Source organism: Muscardinus avellanarius (assembly GCF_963383645.1).
Source record: "Muscardinus avellanarius genome assembly, chromosome: 2".
NCBI lineage: Eukaryota > Metazoa > Chordata > Mammalia > Rodentia > Gliridae > Muscardinus > Muscardinus avellanarius.
In genome coordinates, this window is record NC_137787.1 from 74,460,917 (window position 1) to 74,486,447 (window position 25,531).

The 25,531-nt window shown below is 36.2% G+C and overlaps 1 protein-coding gene across 5 annotated transcripts in view; it reads right to left on the reverse strand.

Annotated features, from left to right (window-relative positions):
- Positions 1-25,531, reverse strand: part of TANK (TRAF family member associated NFKB activator) — a gene marked incomplete at both ends in the record, with an annotated part of 46,819 nt that overhangs the window by 8,469 nt on the left and 12,819 nt on the right. For 3 of the 5 annotated variants that reach the window (XM_080690232.1, XM_080690231.1, XM_080690228.1), the window contains 3 exons: positions 1,368-1,483; positions 2,095-2,171; positions 23,504-23,622. In XM_080690232.1, the coding sequence (XP_080546358.1) occupies positions 1,368-1,483; positions 2,095-2,171; positions 23,504-23,622 (312 nt within the window). Of the gene's footprint in view, positions 1-1,367; positions 1,484-2,094; positions 2,172-23,503; positions 23,638-25,531 lie in introns of those variants that run through there. The other 2 variants (XM_080690230.1, XM_080690229.1) reach the window with 2 other exon arrangements.

The window sequence follows — 25,531 nt, forward strand, 5'->3', positions numbered from 1 at the left end:
GGAAGAAATTGAAGTTAAACACTCAGTGTTCTAGTTGACAGATATATATTCAGATTTAGACCTGTGCAATTTAAAAATGGTCAAAGTATTAAGCCATTGATAATGGGGTATGTTCTCTGTGTAACAAAGAATATATCACTATTACAATGTTTTGATAGCATGCTGATGTTTAAAAAGCACATTTGTGAATTCTGTATCTCTAAAGCTAGCATATTTCAAATAAAAAAAACACTTCAGATACAGCTAGTATCTTTAGTATATAAACAAGATCAATTTCTCATGAAAACAACAAAAATTAAGATGGAGAAATTAGGAGTTCTGGGGAGGTAGGGATAAAGAAGGAGAAGAAACAAATTATGCTTGTCTATAAAGATTATTTTGTTTCTCTCTCACTACACTGTATAACTTTTCTAAAAACAAAATGTGACAGTTGTTAAAAAGTGAACTTACAGTACAAAATGATCTTTAAATAGCTTAGATGAAAGAGCTATAAGAAATGGAAAGTGATCTTTAATTAAAGGGGTGCTAGTCAGCACTGCTGTAGTAAATCTCAGAGTGAAAACTGTAAATCACACCAGTTGGGAATTATCTGCGGAATATCTGAAATCACAAGGGTAAAGGAGAATTTATCATTTCAAATGATCAGTTTAGTTTCTTTTTGTTTACAGAAGTGTTTGTTGCCAGACTCAATCCCTAGTATTTTGCTATTAATATTTAGCAACTAAAGCAAACACCAGGAAACCAGTCTGGGATTTTAGGGAAGGGTAGAGCTTTTAAAAAAAATACTAGAACTCGTGTATAAAAGAGATTGTTCCTTCTAAGTTTTCTTTTATATTAATTTGCACTTTGTGCCTCCAATAGAAATGACACTCAGAATATGTCCATATCACATTTTAATTCTTGAACCAAATTATCAGAAACTACCCATAATGTTCAATGAAATTTCAGGCAGAAATTAAAAATGAACCTGATGCTGTAGCTTTACTTAGCTCATATATGGTAGTGTTGCTTCAGGCTGCTTACTAGCATGTGAGTTGTTTAATATGAACCCCAAATAGCAACTGAAAACTTTGAGAACTGTATCTTATACTAATTTTGTATTTTTTCAAGATGGGACTTTTTATTAAGTTGATTAGTAATTCAGTTCAGTCTGTACAGCAGCATGTGCAATGAAGACAGAAGAGAGAAAAAGGCAATAATTAAAATATATAATACAAAACTGTACATACTCATTCAAATATAAGGGGATGAGGAGCAAGATGCATATCTTTAGCCCTTAGTAAGCATTTAGAAATATTTTCACATTCAAAAAGAAATCAACTTCAATCAATACAATTAAAATAACCATAAGTTAAATAAAATCTTACCAGCTGCAGTGTCTGGTATATTAAGTTTGCTTAAATGGTCTTTTTGTGCTTTTGCTAGCATGCATATTCTATGAAATTCTTCTTTCATATCCCAGAAAGTCTTCTCTATATTACCCCTAAAACCAAATCAATATTTTACAATGAAAGGCTAACTTTAAAAAAACTTTTTTTTTATCATACATAAACTTAGATAGCATTGCTATGTCTTCAAAACAATTGAAAAATTAACAAAGTTACTCTATATTTTTAGAAAACATCTCAAGAAGCAACTCTAATGTTGGGAGGCACTAAATAAGTGATGAAAGTTCTATAACACATGAATACAGTGTAGACTAGATATTTAATTATTCATATATCTCAGCGATACCAACTTATCCTCATGTTAAAAACTTCAACACATAGACTTTTGGTTTTTGTCATCATAAATACAATATTAAATACTCTTCACTTTAGTTAGGTTCACGATAGGATAATATGGCCATAATACATGGTGTATTGAAACAGTAGGGCTTTAGAGAATTCAGCTTTTACTTCTAGCTCTGCTATTTACTGTATGACTTATTTAGGTCATTTTAATATGTAGGAATTTGGGGTTGGTCCCTTCCCGTTCCAGAAAAGGCGGCTACTTTCTTATAATTTCTAAAATTAGAAAAATATAATTATAAAACACTTAATATTTTAATATTTATAATTTTTAAAGAGCTGGCAAAAAAGAATGTAGAAATACCTTTCATGAAATAAAGGAACGCCAAGACTCCTTGGTGAAGTTTCTGTTCTAGGAGAAGAAACCTCTTGTTTTCCTCCCTTAACGATAAAAAAAAGATTACACTTTAAATTGCTACCAAATTCAAATGAAACTGGGTTAGCAGAAAACACAATGAAAAATTTATTCATATTCATTACTGAAAAACTGAGTTAGCTTACAGATAAATATGCAAGCACACAATAGATTATAATGTCCAATAGAATTTTTTCATTGAGGTCAAGGAAAACGAGACAGTATCAAAGCATGATGTATATTTGGTAACTTCTTCAACTATTATGTCTAGTACTGGTAATTCAGGAAACTTCTCAGTTCAATTACTGATCAAGATTGCTACTTTGATCGCCAGAATAGTTATGGAAAAAGACAAAAACCAACTAGAAACCCGTGTTTATGTCCTTTGATATTCATGAATAATGGCCTATATATTTAAATCAATGTCTTTGTCTTTTTTGTAGATTCTTTGCTAAGAGATACAGCTATAATATAGAAGAAGAAAGAAATAAAGATACCACTCGTTATTTAACAACCATTTTATAGGTTTATAAAGATAATGCAATTACGCATTTAAAGTGCTTCAACACAAGTTATTGCCTTTCACTCCCACCCTGTGGCTCATACTGGTATTACACTTGATTTGATATTTAGAATTCAACATTAAAAAACACCTTGTAATAATAACATAGCCTATGGTTCAGATTTTAAAAATCTTTAATCATACCTAGGAAGCTATGAACAATTTTTGTGGTACTGAGGATTAATCCTAGAATGCCTAAGAGCATTCTACCTCTGAGCTACACCTCCAGCCCTTTTAATTGGTTTATTTATATATATAGGGTCTCGCTAGGTTTCTCAGTCTAGCTAAATTCCTGAGGTTGGACTCAAAACTTTGATCCTCTTGTGTCAGTTTCCCAAGTACAGAGATTACAGATATGTGCCACCATGCTCAGCTACTATATCCACTTTCTGAAGCTGTAACTGACAAATGTTGAGGTGTTAAAGAAGTCTTAATATAATAATAAATTATATTTCAGCTCAAACTGTGTAACTTTTTTTTTTGTGTGTGTGGTACTGGGGTTCCTGTAAGCCCTTCTACTTCCAGGCTACACTCCCAGACCTATTTTTTTATATTTTTTATTTTGGAAACAGGGTCTCAAGCCAGCATAGCTGGCTTCGAACCTGCCCTATCCTCCTGTCTCAGCGTCCCAGGAGCGGGGATTACAAACGTGTGCCACCATGCCTGGCCAAACTGTGTAACTTTTAACTTCAAATTTCTTTGGTGACTTAGATTTTATTCAGTTAAGGTCATGGTTAGCTATTAGTAAAATTAACTGTTTACTTCACTGTTCTTATTGCTTGACTATATATTTCTTTAATATTGCTTTTCAAAAGATTTCTTCTAAGCCTGGTGTGGGGGCACGTGCTTGTAATACCAGTACTTGAGAGGCTGAACTTTGGGAGGATTGCAGGTTCAGGACCAGTCTCAGCTACTTAGTGAGGTTCTCCGCAACTTAGTGAGACCCTATTTCAAAATAAAGAATAAAAATAGGATGGGAGTGTAGCTTTGAGGTAGAATGTTCCTGGGTTCAATACTTGACAACACACACACACACACACACACACACACAAATTCTTTTAATTTCTTAGGAGTCTTACTTGTTCTTTAAGACAAAGACTTTCACTTGGTTTGTCTTAAAATTAATATATGCTCCAATAAATTTATATTTATTTTTTAGGTACTAGGAATTGAACCCAGGGGCATTCTACTCCAAGAAATACCCTCATCCCTTTTTATCTTTTGTTTTGTTATTTATTTATTTATATATTTTTTGCGGGTCTGGGGATGGAACCCAGCAGCATTTGACCTCTGAGCTACATCTCCTTCCCTACTTTTTATTCTTTATTTTGAAACAGGGTCTCACTGAGTTGCAAAGAGCCTCACTAAGCAGCTGAGGCTGTCTGTGAACCGCGATCCTCCAGTCTCAGCCTCTCAAATGCTGGGATTACAAGCATGCGCCACCACGCCCGGCTTGTTTTTTTTTTTTAATTTTGAAACAGAGTCTTGCTAAGTTGTAGAGTGGGCTTTGAACCTGTGATCCTCCTGCCTCAGCCTCCCAACATTAGACAACTCAGCCTCCTGGGATTACAGACATAAGCCATTGCACCTGGCTTCCAAATTATATAATTTATTGCTAGAATTTCCCAGCTTTTCTAAATAAATGTGCTAAACATGTATTGCTCTGTAGTAGCTTGGAATTAGTAAAATAAAACCTTGGCAGTCCAAACAATTGGTGATTTTATATGTGATGAGATTTCAATATAAGGTAAAGATAGATCATTTTGTTGTCATATTATTTGTCTAACAAACACTCAGGTCCTGTATTCTGGACTAAAAGTGCTTTATTGAAACTTTACAAAGTAGTCACATCAGATAAAATTTTTACCTTCACAGTTTCTTTTTAAAAGTGGTCGACAAGGTTTTTCTTTAGTGTTAAGTCAGATTTTAAAGTTGGCAGATCATTTAGGATACTACAACAAAGCAACCTTTAAAAGATTATACTATGTAATTATACATAAACAAAATCAGAGAGGTATTTAGAAAAAATATCTGGAAACAGGTTAAACGAAGTATAATGAAGTGTTATATTAAATGGAACGACTTCCTTCTGAAAGTTACCATTAGAAAGTCTCAATCTTTTATTTCATTAGGAGCTAGAAGAACCAAAAAGAAGTACTCCATAATTTTAGTCTAAAACTGAAGTATCCTAGTTTCAAAAGTTTTGACTGTGACATAAACAAGGAATGATTGCTTCTGAAATTAAGTGCTAAAAACTAATGGGGAAGGAAAGAGGTGAAGGAAAAGAACGATAAACTCTTATTTGGCTTTGTAAATAATTGACCAACTTACTTTTGTGGTATTTAGATTTGATAACTAATGTGGATGAATTTGTTGTGAAAAGATTCCTTGTATAGACTGCAGGGGTAAATGGAGGGCTCATGTATTAAGGGATTTCTATGACGTTATCTATGGTTTTTAGTTTTTTTGAAGTAAAAAACACAACTCTGCTGACTATTTTTAAGAAGTACATTACTGAGAATACTAACCCATACACTGTACTATCTATCATTCATACCAAATTTGTCGGTTCATATATTTCAGATGAAAATGCTGAGTCCTCTGAATTCAAGAAAAAACAATCCAGAAAAAGACCTCTTACTGTCATAGTTGAAAAAAAAAAGGCAGTTTCTTGACATGTTTTGAAGTAGGGTGCTTTATTTGGCATGAATACAGCATGTTAATATTATTTTCCATTGTAGCAGTCTGACACAACTTTCTGAAAAAAGTAATTGATTTTTTAAGGATTTAAGATTAATAAAGTCAATGGCAACTTTTAGTACTTTTCCTAGAAACTTAAGACTTTTTTTTTGTGTGTGTGTGGTAGTGAGGATGGAACCCAGGAGCAGTCTACCTGTGAGCTATACCTCCAGCCCCATTTTATTCTTTTATTTTGAAACAGGGCCTCGTAAGTTACTGAGGCTGGCTGCGAAACTCAGCCTAAGTCCTGGGATCCCAAGTGCCTGGCCAGACTTGTTTTCAATGCTAATTTAGCATTATTTAATGAGGTCTTACTTAATGACAATTACTCAGTTTGTGGAGCATCTCAGAGATAAGATAGAAAGAGATAACTTCTTTTATATTTATAATCTCAGATATTATCCAAGTGGATCTTATACTATAGGAAGACGAAATTATTTTAGCGAAAGCAATGAAATTTTGAACATTAAGTATTAAATCAATCAACAGGTGAATCTGAGGTACCAAAACTTAAAATACTTAGCATCATAAACTGTTCCAAGTTAGTTTGGAAATATAGAACTTGTATAATGAATGCTGAAATAAAGAATTTTACATGTAAAATATACTTCCAGTATGGTACTTATTAAGTTATTCCACTAAATTAAATCAATTAAGATAAGCCCATGAAAATTGTTGGTAGATGTTGTGAAATGTTTCCTTAAATTTCTTATGTGAATGGTGAGTTTGATTTAGCATAAATCAAAATATATACATTCAAGGCCAGTTTAATATTTAAGAAGGAGAAAAAAAGCAGCTAATATTTGATTAGTCCCAAAACCAGGTTTATTAATTTTTTTCAGTGCTGAGGATCAAACCCAGGACCTCACACATATAAGTGCCCTTACCCTAAGCTACTACCCAGCCCTTTTTGTTTTGAGAGACAGTCTCAATAAGTTACCCAGGCAAGCCTTAGACTTGCAATCCTCCTGTATCAGCCTCTAAGCAGCTGGGATTATAGGCTTGTGCCATCCCATCTCAGCTATACTGTTAATGCAAAGGTAATGGAAAACCAGGCTGGGAATGTAGCTCGGTGGTAGAGCGCTCACTTGCCCAGCATGTGCAAGGCTCTGGTTTTGATTCTTAGCACTGCTTTAAAAAAAGGAGGTAGCCGGGCATGGTGGCACAAGCTTGTAATCCCCGCGCTTAGGAGGCAGAGACAGGAGGATCGCTCAGGTTCGGAGCCAGCCACGTGTGCTGGCTTAGGAGACCCTGTTTCCAAATAAAAATGTAAAAATAGGTCTGGGAGTGTAGCCCGGAGGTAGAAGGGCTTCCAGGAACCCCAGTACCACCACCAATAAATAAATAAATAAATAAATAAATAATAAATAAATAAATAAATAAATAATGCAGCCGGGCATGGAGTTTCATGCTTGTTATCTCAGTACTTGGGAGGTTGAGACAGGAGGATTACAGGTTCGAGGACAGCCTCAGCAAATAGTGAGACTCTCAATAACCTACTGAGACCCTGTTTCAAAATAAAAAAGTATATAAGTCTGGAGGTGTAGCTCAAAGGTACAGTGTTTTTGGGTTTAATCCCCAGGATGGGGGGGGGGGGATGTTTTGTGTTGCTTTCCAGATCTGTTACACATCAACCTCTCAAAGAAAAAAATGCATATTTTTCCAACATTGTGTTTGTTATAGTTTGTATTGAAATTGAAGTATTTTACTCACTTTATAAAATAGTTTGAGAAACATAAAATGCAATAAATAATTTTATTTGGAATCATATTTTTCCATAAATATTTTAAGCAATAAAAATCAGTAAAATTGCCGGGCGTGGTGGCGCACGCTTGTAATCCCCGCGCTTAGGAGGCAGAGACAGGAGGATCGTGCAGGTTCGAAGCTAGCCGCGCGCGCTGGCTTAGGAGACCCTGTTTCCAAATAAAAATGTAAAAATAGGTCTGGGAGTGTAGCCCGGAGATAGAAGGGCTTCCAGGAACCCCAGTACCACACAAAAAAAAAATAGTAAAATTAAATTGGTTTGTGAAGCTTTTAATGAAGACTTAATTTATTAATATAATGTTTAATTTCTCATTTGCAAGGAACCTAAACTTCAAGAGGCTAATTTTATTTATTTTGGCATTGCTAGGGACTGAACCTAGACTTACACATACTAGGCAAGGACTTACCACTGAGCTACATCCCCAGCCTTAAAAATCTTATTTTAAATAAAGAAGGTAAGTTCTCAATAACACATATTGGAACCATAGCAGTATCTATCACTTTATTTCAATACTCCCACCAAAGACTCTCTTCTGAACTTTAGTTGAGATCCTTTCATGCAAAAGAAATATTTATTTTTTGGTGGCTCAGGCAACTGAATATAGTCAATATTTTACTTAGTATCTGTATAATGCTCAAAGAATTATTGCTTTTAAAACAAAAAGAGAAAGTCGGGCGTGGTGGCGCAGGCTTATAATCCCTGCGCTTGGGAGGCTGAGACAGGAGGATTGCACAGGTTCGAAGCCAGCCTCAGCTACTTAGTGAGGCTCTCAGCAACTTAGTGAGACCCTGTTTCCAAATAAAATATAAAATGGGTCTGGGAGTATAGCCTGGAAGTAGAAAGCCTCTGGGTTCCACCTCCAGTACCACCAAAATAAATAAATAAATAAACAAACAAATAAATAAAATAAAACAAAAAGAGAACTATGCTCTTAATTTGAACAATTCAAACCAAGAGGTAAGATGAGATGTATTGGTAAAAGAAATAGAAACTGAACAATTATAAATACTAGCTTGATGAAATTCACTATAAAGAAAAAATGGTGGAAAAGAAACTAAAAATAAGAATTCCCTTATTACCCAGACTTTTTGTAACTCAAGAATAAAATGAAGGACAAACTGGGGTCAAATATTCCCTACCAGTTATATACTGAGACAAAAGGTGTTAGGGTGATTTCAAGCATTGGATTTGACTAAATTTAGACAAATGTAAAAACTGAAAAAGATTATAAGGTAGAAAACAGGACCAAAAAAAATTACAAAAAAGTTTGATAAGAACATGTATAAAGCATAGTAAAATAAGTTTGATGACAAAAGGTAAAAAAAGGAAGGAAATTGTATTTATTTATTTATTTATTTATTTATTTATTTATTTATTTATTTATTTATTGGTGGTACTGGGGTTCCTGGAAGCCCTTCTTCCTCCGGGCTACACTCCCAGACCTATTTTATATTTTTGAAACAGGGTCTCTTACGCCAGCGCGGCTGGCTTCGAACCTGCGCGATCCTCCTGTCTCCGCCTCCCAAGCGCGGGGATTACAAGCGTGCGCCACCATGCACGGCCAGGAAATTGTATTTAATCTATAAGAATTTATGGACATGTGAAATCTATGGTTCTTTTACCCTCTTAACATTCCTAAAAACCTAGCAGAGCAAGAGGAACAAAATTCTCTTCTGCATGGAACAAAATCTGTTCTGCACGACACAGTGTGTGAGGCAAACCCAATGCCAGCGTGGGAACAACTCCAGGGCAAAATGGGATCCATCCCAGAGTGCTGAAGGAAGTGGCAAGAAAATAAACAATATAAAAATAAAATTAAACACCCCAATTACTTCCAAGTTCTTTACAAGTTCTGGTTTAATGTAACCCCTCCCCCCAAATCTCTACCAATTCAATGCTATAATAATATATATCCTTGAAATAAAAGGTAATATCTTTTACCAATGCTACCTCAAATTATTTCAATTCTATTGACATTAATTTGTAATAAGATTACACTTTTTGTTATCTCTTTTTAATCTTTCACTTTGTATTATGTACCTTCTGCATGTATCTTTCTAAATTTATTTTAAGGGTAGAAATACTTAATTGTTGAGATGCCTTTCCATGCAAAATGGAAACTGCACAACTTAAGTGACCGATTTAAGTAAGGTTCTCATTCACCTTTCTGCCCTTTCCTGAAACACAACATGAACTGATTTGTCAACTATTTTCTCTCATGTTTGGAAGCCAGAGAGAAAAAGAAAAAGCACCTCATGAAAGTTAGCAAAGTGACCAGCAGAGTAGTGGAAGGGGTATGTGGGAGGGAGGAGGGAAGGGTAAGGAGGAAGAAACAGAAGAAAGAAACAGACCAAATAATGTTATGTGAATATATAAATATCTCCTCATGAATCTCACTCTCATGTACAATTACAATGTACCTATAACCTTTTTTTAGTTAAACAAGCTAATTTGGGAAAATCCTTTTGTTTAACCACAAATATAAGGCTATACCATTACTCTGATGAACAGAAAATTTTTTTTGAAAATAGCATCACATAAGTAATTTGTATGTATTATTATGTATAGTAATATGTATAGTATTATATTATTCACTTTAATCTTACCTATTAAATAATAATTATGATTTTAAAGTTTGCTTAAAATCTCAAGTTTGCTTTGGAGTTATCAAATAATTTGCCTAAAGTCTCGTAGGTAGAGTAGCTGTTTCTACGCTCGTCTTTATATAGTACTCAGCCACAGTGCTTGGCTGGTAGAGACGTAGTGCAGTTAGTTATCCAGTGTGGGGAAGGAAATAGAGCATTTACATATGTCACCAAGGCAAATCAATTCTAAGACCTGCCTATCACACAATGAAAAGTACCTAGTATTTCTTGAGAAGTAATTAATTACAGGTCAAGTTTTGATATTTAAATATTGCCTGGAGGAAGCCTTTTTTAGTATGGTCATTTTTTTTTTTTTTTGTGCTCCATGCACAAATAGAAATTTATATCCAAATATAACCTGTAGACTTTCTCAAGTTCTGCCAAACCAGTATTCTGCTGACATAAGCAATTTGGCAGTCATTTCTTGGCCAAAATTTCAGTTTAAGTATTTCCCAACTTTCCTAACAATAGAGTAGCTTACTATTGATTCTACCTGCACTCACCTGTCTGTTAATAGAAGACCGAATGTATTTATAGTAGCTGATAAAGCCCTTGCTTGATAATTTTAATATGTTATGGGCTCTTCATATATTAATTTTGGACATCCTGAACATTGTGGCTATTATGTTAAATGGTGCTAAGTGTATTGGAGTTTTTGTTTTTATAGCAAACTTGGTCTTAGCTACAAACTGTTTTCAGTTAGTCCTGCTAACATGGGGGAGAACAAGATATTTGGGATGAGTTAAAACAAAGAATTTAGGGTTCTCTTCTATGGAATTTTCCTTTCACTCTTTAGTGACCATGATTTCAGTCTTCTTCCTGGATCTTCCAGCCAGAATTACAGTGGGTTTTGTGCTGGAACTGCAGCCACTGTTGAACTCCATTGCAACCGTGGCCACCAGCAGGACAAAACCAGAAAACTGGAAATTCATTCTTAGCCAATTACTTGATCCACATTTTTTACTCCTCTCCAAAATATGCAATGTTCAGTCTCCAAGGTCCTCAGGTGGTTAGTTTCATGTATTCAGAATTTATAACTGCTCTATGCAAAGATGAACTTTTTTTTTTGTGGTACCAGGGATTGAACCCAGGGGCATTCTACCTCTGAGCTATACTCGACAGCCCTGTTTTTAATTCTTTATTCTGAAACAGGGTCTCACTAAATTGCAGAGGAGCTCACTAAGTAGCTGAGCCTGGCCATGAACCTGCGATCCTCCTATCTCAGCCTCCCAAGTACTGGGATTACAAGCATGCGCTACCATGCCTGGCCTGAACTTTTTATTAATTCTTTCTTTTGAGATATCACCATGATTTTCTAGAGATGTCTTATATACCAATCTAGTGCTCTCCCCCCCCCTAAAGTTTTCATTGTGTTTCATTTAGAATCTCATTTGGCAGCATCTCACATAATTGACTAGCTCCTCCTTAAAACTTCCTTTGGGTATCAGAAGAATATGACATTTCTTAAGTTTTGGTATTTTCATTGGTCCCTCTTCTTCCTACATCATTCACATGAACATTTTCTAAGGTTCGAACTTGGGTGCATGCTCTTCTGTCATGCTCTTCCTTTGGCTATATCATTCATCCTCAGGTCAATTCAGCTGAATATCATATCCTACAATCTGTTATCTTTTCAGGCTGTTTCTCTCCTTTTTTTTGGGGGGGTGGGGAGGTACTGGGGATTGAAGCCAGGGGCACTCTACTACTGCTATGTCCTGAACCCACTTTTATCTTTTGATTTTTTTTTGTGTGTGTTACTGGGGATGGAACCCAGGAGCATTCTACCTCTGAGCTACATCCCCAGCCCTATTTTTTATTCTTTATTTTGAAACAGGGTCTCACTGAGTTGCAAAGGCCTCACTAAGTAGTTGAGGCTGTCCCTGAATTGTGATCCTCCTGTCTCAGCCTATCAAATGCTGGGATTATAAGCGTGCACCACCATGCCCAGCTTATTTTTAATTTTTCAAACTGGGTCTCAGTAAATTGCTGAGGCTGACCTCTTTTGCAATTCTCGTGTCTCAGTCTCCCAAGTATGAAGATAACAGACCTGTGCCACCATATCTGCCTCAGGCCCAGTCTCGTTCTTAATAGCCATTCTCAAGTTCCAATACATGGTCACTTGTTCTGGTGAGTATGCTAGACCATCAAGTTTTAAAGCACACATGTGGGACCAGCTAGGAATGGTGGCACATGCCTGTAATCCCAGTATTTGGGGAGGCTAAGGCAGGAGGATTGCAAGGCTTGAGCCCAGCCTCAGCAACTTGGCAAGATGCTATTTCCAAAGGGGGGGCGGGAGGATAAAAGACTGGGAATATAGCCCAGAGGTAGAATGCCCCTGGATTTAAATCCCAGGGCCCCAAACAAACCAAAAAACCCCAAAACACAGACACAAATAACCACACTACTACTTTTTCTTTAAATCTGGTTTATACTTCTAATTTATATTTTTAATATTAGGTCATTTTTAACATAAAAAACCTGTTGGACAGGAGAAATCCTAATGAAGTTCAGATTAGTCTTTCTTGAAATAGTAACATTCAAAATAAAATTGCCATGCATGGTGGTGTACATCTGTAACCCCAGAATTTGGGAGGCTGAGACAGGAGGATTAGCAGGCTCAAGGACACCCTCAGCAATGCAGCAACACTCTCAGCAAGTGAGATACTGGTTCAAGACCCAAATTAAAAGGTCTAGGTGTATAGTTTGGAGGTAGATTCCCCTGGGTTTAATTCCAATACCACAAAAGAGCAAAAAACTGAGGGGCTTGGGATTAACTCAGGGGTAGAGGCTCTGGGCTCGCTCCTTGGCAACACAAAGGATTGGGTGGCAATGTGGCAACAGGGATCCTGATGCAATCCCTGGTGTGTTTAGCAAAACCCTAGACCTGTGAAATACTTTGTGCTATGTACTCTGTGTGGTCATTTTGTGTGCATGTGCATGTGTGCGTATGCGTGTGTGTGTGTATGTGTTAATAGGGATTGAACCCAGGGGCATTCTACCTCTGAGCTATACCCCTCAGCCCTATTTTATTTTTATTCTTTTTAGCTGAAGCTGGCTGCAAAATCCTCCTGTCTCAGCCTCCCAAGTACGGGGATTATAAGCATGCACCACCACACTCGGCTACGTGTGATCATTTTTAAAAGTACCACAATGTATACAGGATCTAAAACTTAGCAGTAAGAAAGCCACACAGCTTTGTTAGCCACAGGATCTTTAGCAAACACTTCCCAGTTTTGTATTTTAATATCCTCTTACTGGACCTGTAATACCCTCAAAGATATACCAGAATTTTAGGTAAAGGAGGGGAAGATTTGCCTAAATTTTCATTTGCACCTAATACATTATACTCTCTGAACTCTGCTGTTTGCTTAAGTGGACTTGCTATGTTACAAAAACTGACTTTGTCCCTGTTTTGTCTTTACTAGTCATCTTTCTAATATACTTTTGCTCTAAAATACACATCCTAAACTCCTAACAAAACTATTGTAAAATAGTTCTCACACATTCCATGTCATTAACCTATGATTTTTTTCTCCTTGATAGGTCCCTTTTGAAAACAATAATTCTGAGATGAATATCTTGTTTTCTCTTCCATTACGTTTATCAATAGCAGTATTTTTTGCAATGAAGTAATTCCATATCTAATGCATTTGCTCACTGTTACCTCTACCACTAACTGCTGCTCACTATTGAGGACAGCATGTTCCCCTCTATGTTTCATCCTAAAAATACCACAGGAATCCACTGACTTACTTATTTATATATTCCCTAACAGTAGCATCTGGACTGTTTTCCTGCTAGATGATCATACAGCCACAGCAGATCTCCTTGCTTTCCTTCTTGCTATTACTAATTAAATATTCTCCTCTCTCCTCTTTATGCTGCAGCCTGAGAATCCTTATTCCTATCCCTGCTTTTGTTCTTGTCTTGTATTCCTACATCATGTCTTAATATGTAGCTTAATATAAAAAGTGACATAAAGCTTAATATAAAACTTACCTTTCTACTGTTTTGATAAAACCCCAGAGTTTACTCTAGATTAAATAGACAAAGACAGGTAACTGGTAATAGTTTACAAGTATCATAGCCAGGCTTGGTGGCGCACGCTTGTAATCCCAGTATTTGGGAGGCTGAGACAGGAGGATCGCAGTTCATGGACAGCCTCAGCTACTTAGTGAGGCCCTTTGCAACTTAAAGAATAAAAAATGGGGCAGGGGGTATAGCTCGGAGGCCGAATGCCCCTGGGTTCCATCCCCAGACCCGCAAAAAAAGTAAATAAATAAAAATAAAACATTTACAAGTATCATAAAGATAAAAACAATTAGCCAATATATGTGAAAATGTCTGATGAGCAAGCATTATGCTCTTTATGCCTAATGGTTCCTGAGGAGATGCTGGAGTATTTTCAGAGCATGACATTTTTTCATAAATTCATTTTTATTGTATATCAGTACAATAAAAATAAGTGTCTTAGAAAAAGGCAGCACAATATTTCTAACAAGAAATATGACCTAGTTAAACAACTGGTTTTCAAAATAAGTGTCAGGATCCAGTTGTTCCAAGATTCTTTCAAGGGATCCTTTCACTGTTGGCCCTGAGTGTCCCTGAACATTTTTGCTGTACATGTTCAAGGATACAAGGCTCTGGACATATCTGAAGATTGTGTTGACTGAAAGCAAACTTAAAAGATGAGGTAATATCATCCTCAAGTAAAGAGCAAGCTTGCTTACTGCTTGCTATAAAATGAAGGGTTCCAGGCCGGGCGTGGTGGCTCACACGTGTAATCCCAGCATTTGGGAGGTGGAGACCGGAGGATCACAGTTCGCAGACAACCTCAGCTACTTAGTAAGACTCTTTGCAATTCAGTGAGACCCTGTTTCAAAAATTAAAAAAAAAAAAGACTAACAAAATAGGGCTGGTGGTGTAGCTCTATTAGGAGGTAGAATGCCCCTAGGTTCCATCCCTGGTGCCACAAAAAAAAAAAAAAAAAGGTTCCACGCACTCAACATTACTCTTCTTTAATGTACCCCACTTGTTTATTTAGTTCTAAGTTACCCACAATGGGAACAATACAAATAAGATGTACTTGTTGCTTGCTGTGCTATGACTAATAAAGTCCTTTTTTCCTGAGTCCGTCTGTTATCATCCAATTTCCACAAAACAGTAATTGATAATGTACTAATCTGTACATAGGGTACAATAAAATGCCAGACAATTACATTTATCAGGTCAATTATTTTTATAACACTATTAAAATATTTGCATTTTTACTGAACTGTCATTTACACTATTGATGCAAAAGCAACAGTGAGCAAAACTTCTGGTGCCGCAGCATTACTAATGCCATGGTACCCAACTGTATTCACTGTATTCTTCAATGTCACACACTCAGTAAAAAGGAACAAACAAAAAAGGTCAGTCTCACCTAAGAATGTCCTTAATAAAGTAGTAAAATTTATGTTTATTGAATTTTGATCTCAAATTAACACCTTCTGCTGAGTGTGGTGGTGCGTGCATGTAACCCCAGCATTGGGGAGGCTGAGACCAGAGGATGGAGGTCGCGGGCAGCCTCAGCTACTTAGTGAGGCTCTTTGAAATTCAATGAGATCCTGTTAGAAAATAAAGAATAAAAAATAGGGCTGGGGGTGTAGCTTGGGGATAGAATGCCCCTGGGTTCCATCTCCAGTACCTACCTACCAACAAACAAACAAACAAACACCATACACACCTTAATATTCTGTGACAAAAATGGAATTATGCATAAAAACCACTACTGCATTCTGCAATACAATGGTCGTCTTAGGGAAAAAAACTTGAGCAACTGTTTGGGTTTCAAGATGAACTAGTCACTTTTTTAATAGAATGCCATTTTCACTTGAAAGAATGACTGACATGCAGGCTATGGTTATTCAGACATTTTCTCAAAAGCAAATGAAGTTAGCCTGTCACTTTAAGGAAAATAAGTGACAAGATTTGTTGCCAATGATAAAATTTGAGCTTTCAAGTGAAAATTAAAATTTTGAAAAACTTGTACCTGTCATAGTAAGCTTGACAGCTGCCCAATACTTAAAGAATTTCGCATGAGATCAGTGATGATGTTAAATGTGATATTAAATATTAGAGGATGAACTAAATCAATGCTTGGAAGATCTACATATTTGTCAGCATTTCTACAGCTATATTCTAAAGAGATGACCACATAACTCAGAGGAAGGAAGATTTATTCGCTCATGGTTTTGGGGTTCAGTCCATGTAAGGCCAGGGACCATGGATCTCAGGGTATGGTGGCAGGAAGTGGAGAGAGAGGGAGCACAAGGCTTTACTCCTCACACAATGGAGGCCAGACACATGAGAGAGGAGAGGAGGGGGACCATATTTGGTCCCCAAGGCTGCAGCACAGCAACCCACCTCCTCCAGCCACACTCTACTGGCCTGGGCCACCACCCAGATACAGTCATTACAATGGATTTATCCACTGCTGAGATTACCACTCTTATGATTCAATTACAACAACTTCAAACATCAATTTATGAACTCTTCATGGTGCCATTCTATAACAATCTGTAACCTAGTAAACCACTATTTTCTAAAAGACAAATTAATAATGTAGAGATATATTCAAAGCACAAAGACGACCAACAGCTTTTAATTTAAGTTCACTAGTATGGTTTCATTTATTTTTTTACTGCTAGAGGTTGAACCCAGGGGAATTCTACCTCTGAGGGATGGAACCCAGACACATTCTAGCTCCGAGCTACACCCCAGCCCTATTTTTTACTGTTTATTTTGAAACAGGGTCTCACTGAGTTACAAAGGACCTCACTAAGTAGCTGAAGCTGTGCGCAAACTGCGATCCTCCTGTCTCAGCCTCCCAAATGCTGGGATTACAAGTGTGCACCACCACGCCCAGTTTATTCTTTATATTTTGAAACAGGATCTCACTGAGTTACAAAGGGCCTCACTAAGTAGCTGAGGCTGGCCACAAACTGCGACCTCCTGTCTCAGCCTCCCAAATGTTGGGATTACAAGCATGTGCCACCATGCCTAGCTTATTATTTATTTTGAAACAGGGACTAAGTTGCTGATCCTCCTGTTTCAGCCTCCTGAGTACTGGGATTATAAGTGTGTGCCACCACACCCAGCCTGAGATGGTTTTAGATACCCTACTGCAGCTAAGATTTAAGAAACTACCACTTGCCAATCTTTGTTGTAATATCAAAGAATATTCACAATTGCTAAAAGGCTTTCTCTTTCTAACTACATTATTTACATACATAGATGTGTCTACATACACAGATCCCATAGGCTAGATTTTTGTCCTGTAATTCACCTACCCCACAAAAAAATAAACTCAAACAGACTGAATGTAGAAGCATTTCACAGCACTGGAAAAATTAAATATTTCAAAACAAATTTTAAAAACTTTGGTCAAGAGAAATCAGGGCTGGATAAAATAAATCAACACTATTTAGTGAGCTCTGAACAAGAGTAAAAAGAAAAAAAAATAGGGGAAATGTGAAAAAGGGGACAATACAGGGAAATAAGGGGAGGATGTTACATCGGAAACACTCAAATTTGTTTAGAAGTTAGGGAAGAGAACTTAAAAAATGACATATCATTTATCATTTTCTTCATTTCCCCCAAATTAGCTTTTGTAATTTTTTTTTTTACAGTACTGAGGATTGAACCCAGCAGCATCTAACTCCAAGCTACACCCCAAGCCCTATTTCTTTCTTCTTTATATTGGAACAGATCTTACTAAGTTGTGGGGAGCTTCACTAAGTAGCTGAGGTTGGCAGTAAATCTGCAATCTTCCTGTCTCAGCCTCCCAAGTACTGGGATCACAAATGTGCACTATCACACCTGGCTTACCTTCAGTATTACAACAAAGCAAAAACTTTAAAATGATATACTGAATTTAAAAATATAGAGGCAGGAAAGGGTGAAGACAAGAAATTCAGATTTGGAAAAAAAAAATCTCTGCAAGAGAAACTTCTTTGTTTATTGATACCAAAATACTTTGGTATCAATAAACCTTTCCTTAGTTTGTGATATCTTTAATATGTCACTTTGGCAACAGCTTTAGGGGCTGAGGATGTAGCTCAGTGATAGTGTGCAAGGTCCTGGGTTTGATTACTAACACCACTAAAAACCCCAAACTAACCAACCAAACAATCCCTGCCCCCTCAACTCTGAATGTTAATGAATGAAGATAATTTTTTCCTTTTAATTATTATTTTCCAGAGAGTTTATAAATAAAAACTAGTTTTCTAAGAGGAATAATGTAGAAGTATTAGATACAAAAAGAGGGTATATTTGATTTAGTCTCTAGAAACAAAACCTCCATGAAAGGGACATTTGCTCTGACTGAGATGGCAAAAATCCCTAAGATGCTACACTCAAAGCCAAATTTTTCTCAAGTTTTCTTTAAGCCCCAGGTTCATAATGTGTCACTGTACTACATGTTTGATTACCATTTTGTCTAATAAAAGATGAAAAAAAGAATTGAACATTAAAGCAATATAAAGGTAATTATTATAAGAAGTTGAATAATGATTATCCAGTCATTACGGTGGCCTAATACTTGGGAGGCTAAGACAAAAGGCTTGCAGGGTGAGGCCAGCCTCAGCAATTTAGCAAGAACCACGTTTCAAAATATAAATAAATAAATGTTTGGGGTTGTAGCTTGGAAGAAGAATGCTCCCAGCTTCAATTTATAGTACCAAAAAAAAAAAAAAAGGCTGAGTTATGAACCCAAGCAGTCAAAATTATTGCAAGTTCTTCTTAGAAAAGGTACATATAGCCGGGTGTGGTGACGCACTCTCTTAATCCCAGCATTCGGAAGGCTGAGATAGGAGGATCGCAATTCCTGGACAGCCTCAGCTAGTGAGGCCCCTTGCAACTCGGTAAGACCCTGTTTCAAAATAACAAATAAAAAAATAGGGCTGGGGTGTAGCTCAGAGATAGAATGCCCCTGAGTTCCATCTCCAGTACCGTTAAAAAAAAAAAAAAGGTACATACAGTACTGTATTTAGAAACTATAAATCAGAAATAATTTTCCTATGGAAATCACTTGGAAGTTAATATCTAAATTAAAGTCCTAATTTTTAACTTTTGTTCAAATAATGAAAAACGTATTTATCACATACCTGTCCCCTATACTCTATTTTAAAGTTTTTAAAAGGTATATAAACCAGGTACCTGAAAAATATGTAACAACTTAAACATAGTTCAAAAAACTTGCAACAGAAAAAATGTTAAGTGTTGAGAGAAGTTATGGGAGCTGTACCAGAAGTTCATGGCATATGAAATATGAACAATGCAAAGACGAGGACATCAACCAAGTCTTGGACCTTAGTCTAGGATTTTATATGCTACAGAAGGCCAAAACCAGAATGGAGTTCAAGCATACTGCCTGCCAAAACTACCATATATAACTGAAGGACCATACCACAGATAAATGGCTATGAACCAGGATTATGTCATTTAAAAATGGCTATAGAAGCCGGTGTGGTGGCTCACACCGTAATCCTAGTACTTTGGGAGGCTGAGACAGGAGGATTGCAGGTTTGTAGCCAGCCTCAGCAAATGAGACTCTGTTTCAATATAAAAAAATAAAAAGGGCTGAGGGTGTAGATTGAAGGTAAAATGCTCCTTTGTCCAATTCCCGGTAATGAAAATAAAAATAAAAATGGTTATTGAAATGAAACTCAAAATGCTTAGTTTTAGTTTTTGGTCTATACAATGTTCTCAAAAGTGGCCTGGAATTATTTTAGTTCTTATCTAGAAGTTACCCTTTTCCATCAAAAACTTAACTGAACATTTAGTTTATGTATCCATATACCCATAACCAAGATAATTAAATAAGAACTTTACTTCTTTTCTCCATTTTTACTAAATTTTGAGCATCTGCTTAAATCTAATTCCAGCTCTCCAGGAATTCTAATGTTTAAATTAAGATCTTATAAGTGCTATAAAATTATACTTAGGATGTAATTTTGTCACATAACCACTCAATTATATAATAGGATCAACTTACAGGATACATTATATGATACAATTTACTACTGCATTGTTTTATAATTGCTAATTGCTTTGGATCTTTAAATCTTTTGTTTTCTCAACCAGATTTTAACTCTTTAAATAGGGCTGTTGTTCTCATACTTTAAAAAAATATTATTGTTAATGACTAGAAAAGATGGGCAAATAGAAGTTCAATATATACTTCTTGTCTAAATGACTGACAAACCAATTTTTAAACACCAGCTTTCTTTAAACATGTCAGAGTGTCTACAATTACTTGCAAATGCCAGGTACAGTACATCATATTTCCTTAATGTTAGTACTGATGGCAGCTCCACAGCCTCATTACTTTTTTTTTTTTTTTTGCCGTATTGGGATGGAACCCAGGGGCAGAGTACTTCCAAGCTATACCCCTAGCTTTATTTTTTATTCTTTACTTTGAAATCAGGTCTCACTAAGTTGCAGAGGGCCTTCCTAAGTAGCTGAGGCTGTCAAGTGGAGCCCTGACCCTCCTGTCTCAGCCTCCCAAGTACTGGGATTACAAGTGTGCACCACCATGCCCGGCTCTATATTGCTTTTTTTTTTTTTTTTTACACTATCCTAACCTACAAAATCCTGTTCCTGAAAGCTACCAAATCTGCTGAAGTAATCACAGTGTGGGAAAAAAACTAAAAACAAAAGAATTTTGGTTGTTAAAATTTAATAATAAGCCGGGCGTGGTGGCACACGCTTGTAATCCTAGCATTTGGGAGGCTGAGACTGGAGGATCACGGTTCGCAGACAGCCTTAGCTACTTAGTGAGGCTCTTCCACAACTTAGTGAAACCCTGTTTCAATATAAAGAATAAAAAATAGGGGAGAGAGTGTGGCTTGGAGGTTGAATGCCCCTGGGTTCCATCCCCAGACCCGCAAAAAATAAAAATAAAATATTACAAAAATTTATAATAAAGGCCAGGTGTGGTGGCACACAACTATAATTCCAGTACTTGAGAAACTGAGACAGGAGGATTGCAGGTTCAAGGACAGCCTCAACAATGTAGCAAGACTCTTGGTAACTAGAAAGACCTCATTTCCAAACAAAAAAGTAAAAGGAGCTGGCAGAATGCCCCTAGGTTCAATTTCCAGTACCACATTAAAAAACAAAACAAACAAACAAAAAAAACCCCCAGGAAAACAGGAAAACTATTATGTGTTGTTTAATGCACTAAAAAGTCAGTATTTTTTTTTTCTTCTGGCACTGGGGATGGAACCCAGGAGCACTCTACCTCTGAGCGACACCTCCATCCCTATTTTTTATTCTTTATTTTGAAACAGGGTCTGAGTTGAAAAAGGCCTCACTAACTAGCTGAGGCTGTCCTTGAACCACGATCCTCCTCTCTCAGCCTCCCAAATGCTGGGATTACAAATGTGCGATACCATGCCCGGCTAAGCCCTATTTTTTGAAACAAAGTCTCACCAAGTTGCAGAGAGACTAAGTAGTTGAGGCTGTCCACAAACCTGTGATCCTCCTGTCTCAGCCTCCCAAATACGGGGATTACAAGTGTGCACTACCATGCCCAGCTAAAAGTTAGTATTTCTAGTATTTATAATACAGTACGAGTTCAATGATTCATACTGTATTATATAACAGGCCTAATAACAAAACTGTGTTCCAAAAATCAGAATCATTTCTGAATTTTTTTCTTTCACGAAATAAACTTGAACATATTTCAATGTCATGATTTTTTTGTGATTGTCAGAAGTTTTAGATAAATTAAAATTGGAATGGGGTAAAGAAAATTGAATGATTCAAGTAAATAATGGTTTGAAACAAAAAAAAAATACAAACCAAGAGATACTAAAGAAAACTTCTCATCCTAAAATTTTTATTTATTGAATAAAATCTCAAAATTGAACTCAGATTTGTTGTTAAAAATAACAAATTAAGCCGGGCGTGGTGGCGCACACTTGAAATCCCCGCGCTTGGGAGGCAGAGACAGGAGGATTGCGCAGGTTCGAAGCCAGCCGCACGCGCTGGCTTAGGAGACCCTGTTTCAAAAAAAAAAAAAAAAGTAAAAATAGGTCTGGGAGTGTGTAGCCCAGAGGTAGAAGGGCTTCCAGGAACCCCAGTACCACCAAAAAATAAAAAATAAAAAAATAAAAATAACAAATTAAGATAGTCTTAGTTGTGTGAACAAAGATATAAATATACCACTCTTGACTGAATTGGTCTTGTTGATTGTTAGTCCTTATTTGTTGAGTTCTTATTTCATTCAAAAGATGTCCTGAGCCAGGCGTGTGGGCGCACACTTGTAATCCCCGCGCTTGGGAGGCGGAGACAGGAGGATCGTGCAGGTTCGAAGCCAGCCGCGCTGGCGTAAGACACCCTGTTTCAAAAATATAAAATAGGTCTGGGAGTGTAGCCTGGAGGTAGAAGGGCTTCCAGGAACCCCAGTACCACCAAAAAAAACCCCCAAAAAACAAAAAACAAAAAACAAAAAACAAAAGATGTCCTGAGCTGGGATGTAGCTCAGTGGAAAAGTGCTTGCCTTGCAGTGCAGCACTCTTGGGTTGATCCCCAATACCAAAAAAGAAAAGATACCCCAAAGTCCCACAAAATAACTTCCCCAAAGCTAACCACTCCCCCCAAAAGGAAGTACAATCCCACAAAACTCAAAGTCATTTCATTTAAGAATTCCTCTCCAAACTTAAAAAATTTCAATGATGCAGAAAAATGTGGAGACTAATACAGTACATATCTGTATGCCCACTTCTCTGACTTAACAGATTTTGTCAGATTCTTTTTATAAAAGAAAAAATTGCAGATAAAACTGAATTGTATTTATTCCATTCCCAGATTATCACAATCTCCTATCTTCCCCCTCTAGATGTGATCATTTTCTTAAGAGATGTTCCCTTCCTATTTTTGTACTTTTAATATATAAACTATTCCCATTTTATCATTTTGCAATTTTAGTCAACATTGCTTTTGAAATGTAAACATACTCACATATAAAAGATTAATTTATTTTTTCTAAACTGCCTCTCAAGATGTACTTTTTTGCTTTTAATGGATGTTAACATTATTCCTAACCAATGTGCAATGAACATCCTGTATAAATCTCCTTGCAGATATAAGTATTTTTCTCTATTGTTTCAGGAAGATTTTTGCTTATGCTTATTAGGTAGAAAATTTTAAAACTAAGCATAGAAAATTAAAGAAAATATAGAAATATACTTTCTAACCTATGGTCTTCTGTGTCTTACTATCTACCTTAGTTTCAACTTTCATTTCTTTGTTAAATGTTTGTGATACACAAAACAAAACATTAAGAAATATGAAACCTAAGCCTTGGAAATAATTCTTCAATTTAGAAACATGTGTGTCATATGTTTGTAGATATGACCTTCTGTTTAGAATTCCAGTAGTGGATCACCACAGGAAATAGAATGAGGAAAGTGTTGTGAATCAGCATTCAAATGCTGCTTATTGCAGAAGCAATGAAAGGGTTGAAAAAATCTTGTCTACATTCTATCTACCTACCCAAACTGTGATAGCATACTGACTAAATAATTCAGGCAATATGTGGAACCTAATTTCTCATTTCTCATTTCCTTTAGGAATAAACTTGACAATGCAGTGTACCTGTGATTGTTTTTCTCTTGTTATTCCAGATTTTACTTTGTCATGTGGTTGATCAAGAGTCAAATTATTCTTCCTCATTTCATCATCTTCAAGCAGAGGAACATAGCCATAACTATTATCTGTAAGACAAAAATCTTTTGGACATCAGCAAAAAACCCTTATTTTTTATATTACTTGAAAAATATTGAAATAATAAAAAACTTGAAAAATATTGAAATAATAAAAAACCAAAACTTATCATTTAATAAAAACAATTTCAGTCAAGCATAATGGTGCATGTCTGTAACCCTGGTACTATGGAGGTTGAAACAGGAGGATTGCAGGTTTGAGTCCAGCTTCACCAACTTAGTGAGACTCTGTTTCAAAATAAAAAAGGACTGGAGTTGTAGCTAAGAGGTAGAATGCCCCTGAGTTCAGTCCTTAGTACCTGCTTCCTCACCACAAAACAAAAACTAAAACATGAAAGATTTTAAGCTATGTTTTAACAATTATTAAGACAATAGTTACTTACCTTGAGAAGTTGCCTATTTATATTTTTTTGTTCTTAGTAAACATACAAAATCTTGATTCTCTCAAAATCAGCAATAAAGCATAGAATTTTAGAAAATACAAAGTATCTTTGACATAATTCTTTTACCAACAATAAAACTTTTATGTAAGTCATATTTTGGGGTACATATTTCTGGTTTAAGATTATTTTCTTAACTATTGCTTATTGCAGGAAAATCAGAAAATGAAGGCATGGCTGGGTGTGGTGGCCTGTGTCTATAATCCCAGCATTTGGGAGGCTAAGAAAGTGAGATAGCAGGTTAGAGGCCAGCCTCAGCAATTTAGCAAGGCCCCCAGCAATATAGTGAGACCCTGTTTCCAACTAAAAAATAAAAAAAGGGCTGGGGGTATAGCTTAAAGGTAGAATGCCCCTGGGTTCAATCCCCAGTAATTCCCCCTTACCCCCACACAAATGCAAACATGCTATAAAAAAAATAATAAGCTGAGTACAGTGGCTCACACCTGTAATCCTAATTTGGGAGGCTAAAACAGGAGGAACATAGCTTGCGGTAACATAGTGAGACCTTGTTTCAAAATAAAAAAAGGACTGGGAGTGTAGGTCACAGGTAGAATTTCCAAGTTCAATCCCCAATACTTCCTCCCCACATATGTACACAATTAAAATAAATAATAAATAAAAGCTATCCATAATTTTTATCACTTGTGAATTATTTCTGTTAACATTTTTATTTATAGTTTATCAGTTTTTATTTTCCTATACATGTACATTCAAACATTCAAACCAGAATAATTCTTTCTCTCTCTCTCTTTTTTTTTTTTTTTTGTGGTGGTACTGGGGTTCCTGGAAACCATTCTACCTCCGGGCTACACTCCCAGACCTATTTTATACTTTTTATTTGGAAACAGGGTCTCTTAAGCCAGCACAGCTGGCTTCGAACCTGTGATCCTCCTGTCTCCACCTCCCAAGCGCGGTGATTACAAGCGTGCACCACCATGTCTGGCTTCAGACTAATTATTTCTGTGTAACTGAAATAACATATTTATTTTTGTATCCTGCTTTGTTTACTTTGCTATATATTATAGCATATTTCATATTAGTAAATTAACATCTATTATCATCACTTTTCTTGACTATATAGTTGTTCATTTGAATCACTGTAGCTTAACTGATGAACATTTTTTCAATTACTTTTGGATTGTTTACTGGTTCACTGTTTAGGACATAAAAGGGGAGAGATGCATAGGACAAAGTATGTGGGAAGGGGCGCAAAGCCCTAAAGCCCTCTCAAGGTGTGCTACCCTCTAGGAACCTCCACGTGTTCAGTTATCTGAAACTCAGAGATTTCATTGTTTCTAATTTTTCATCATTACAAATAATACTGTGATGCACATCCTGCATATATTATCTTAGAGTACTTGAACGATTTTTTGTTTTTCCTTTTGAACATTTTCTTAGGATATATATTTAGGACTTTAATTTTTGCTTCAAAAGGCATAGACATTTTAAAGAGTTTTGTG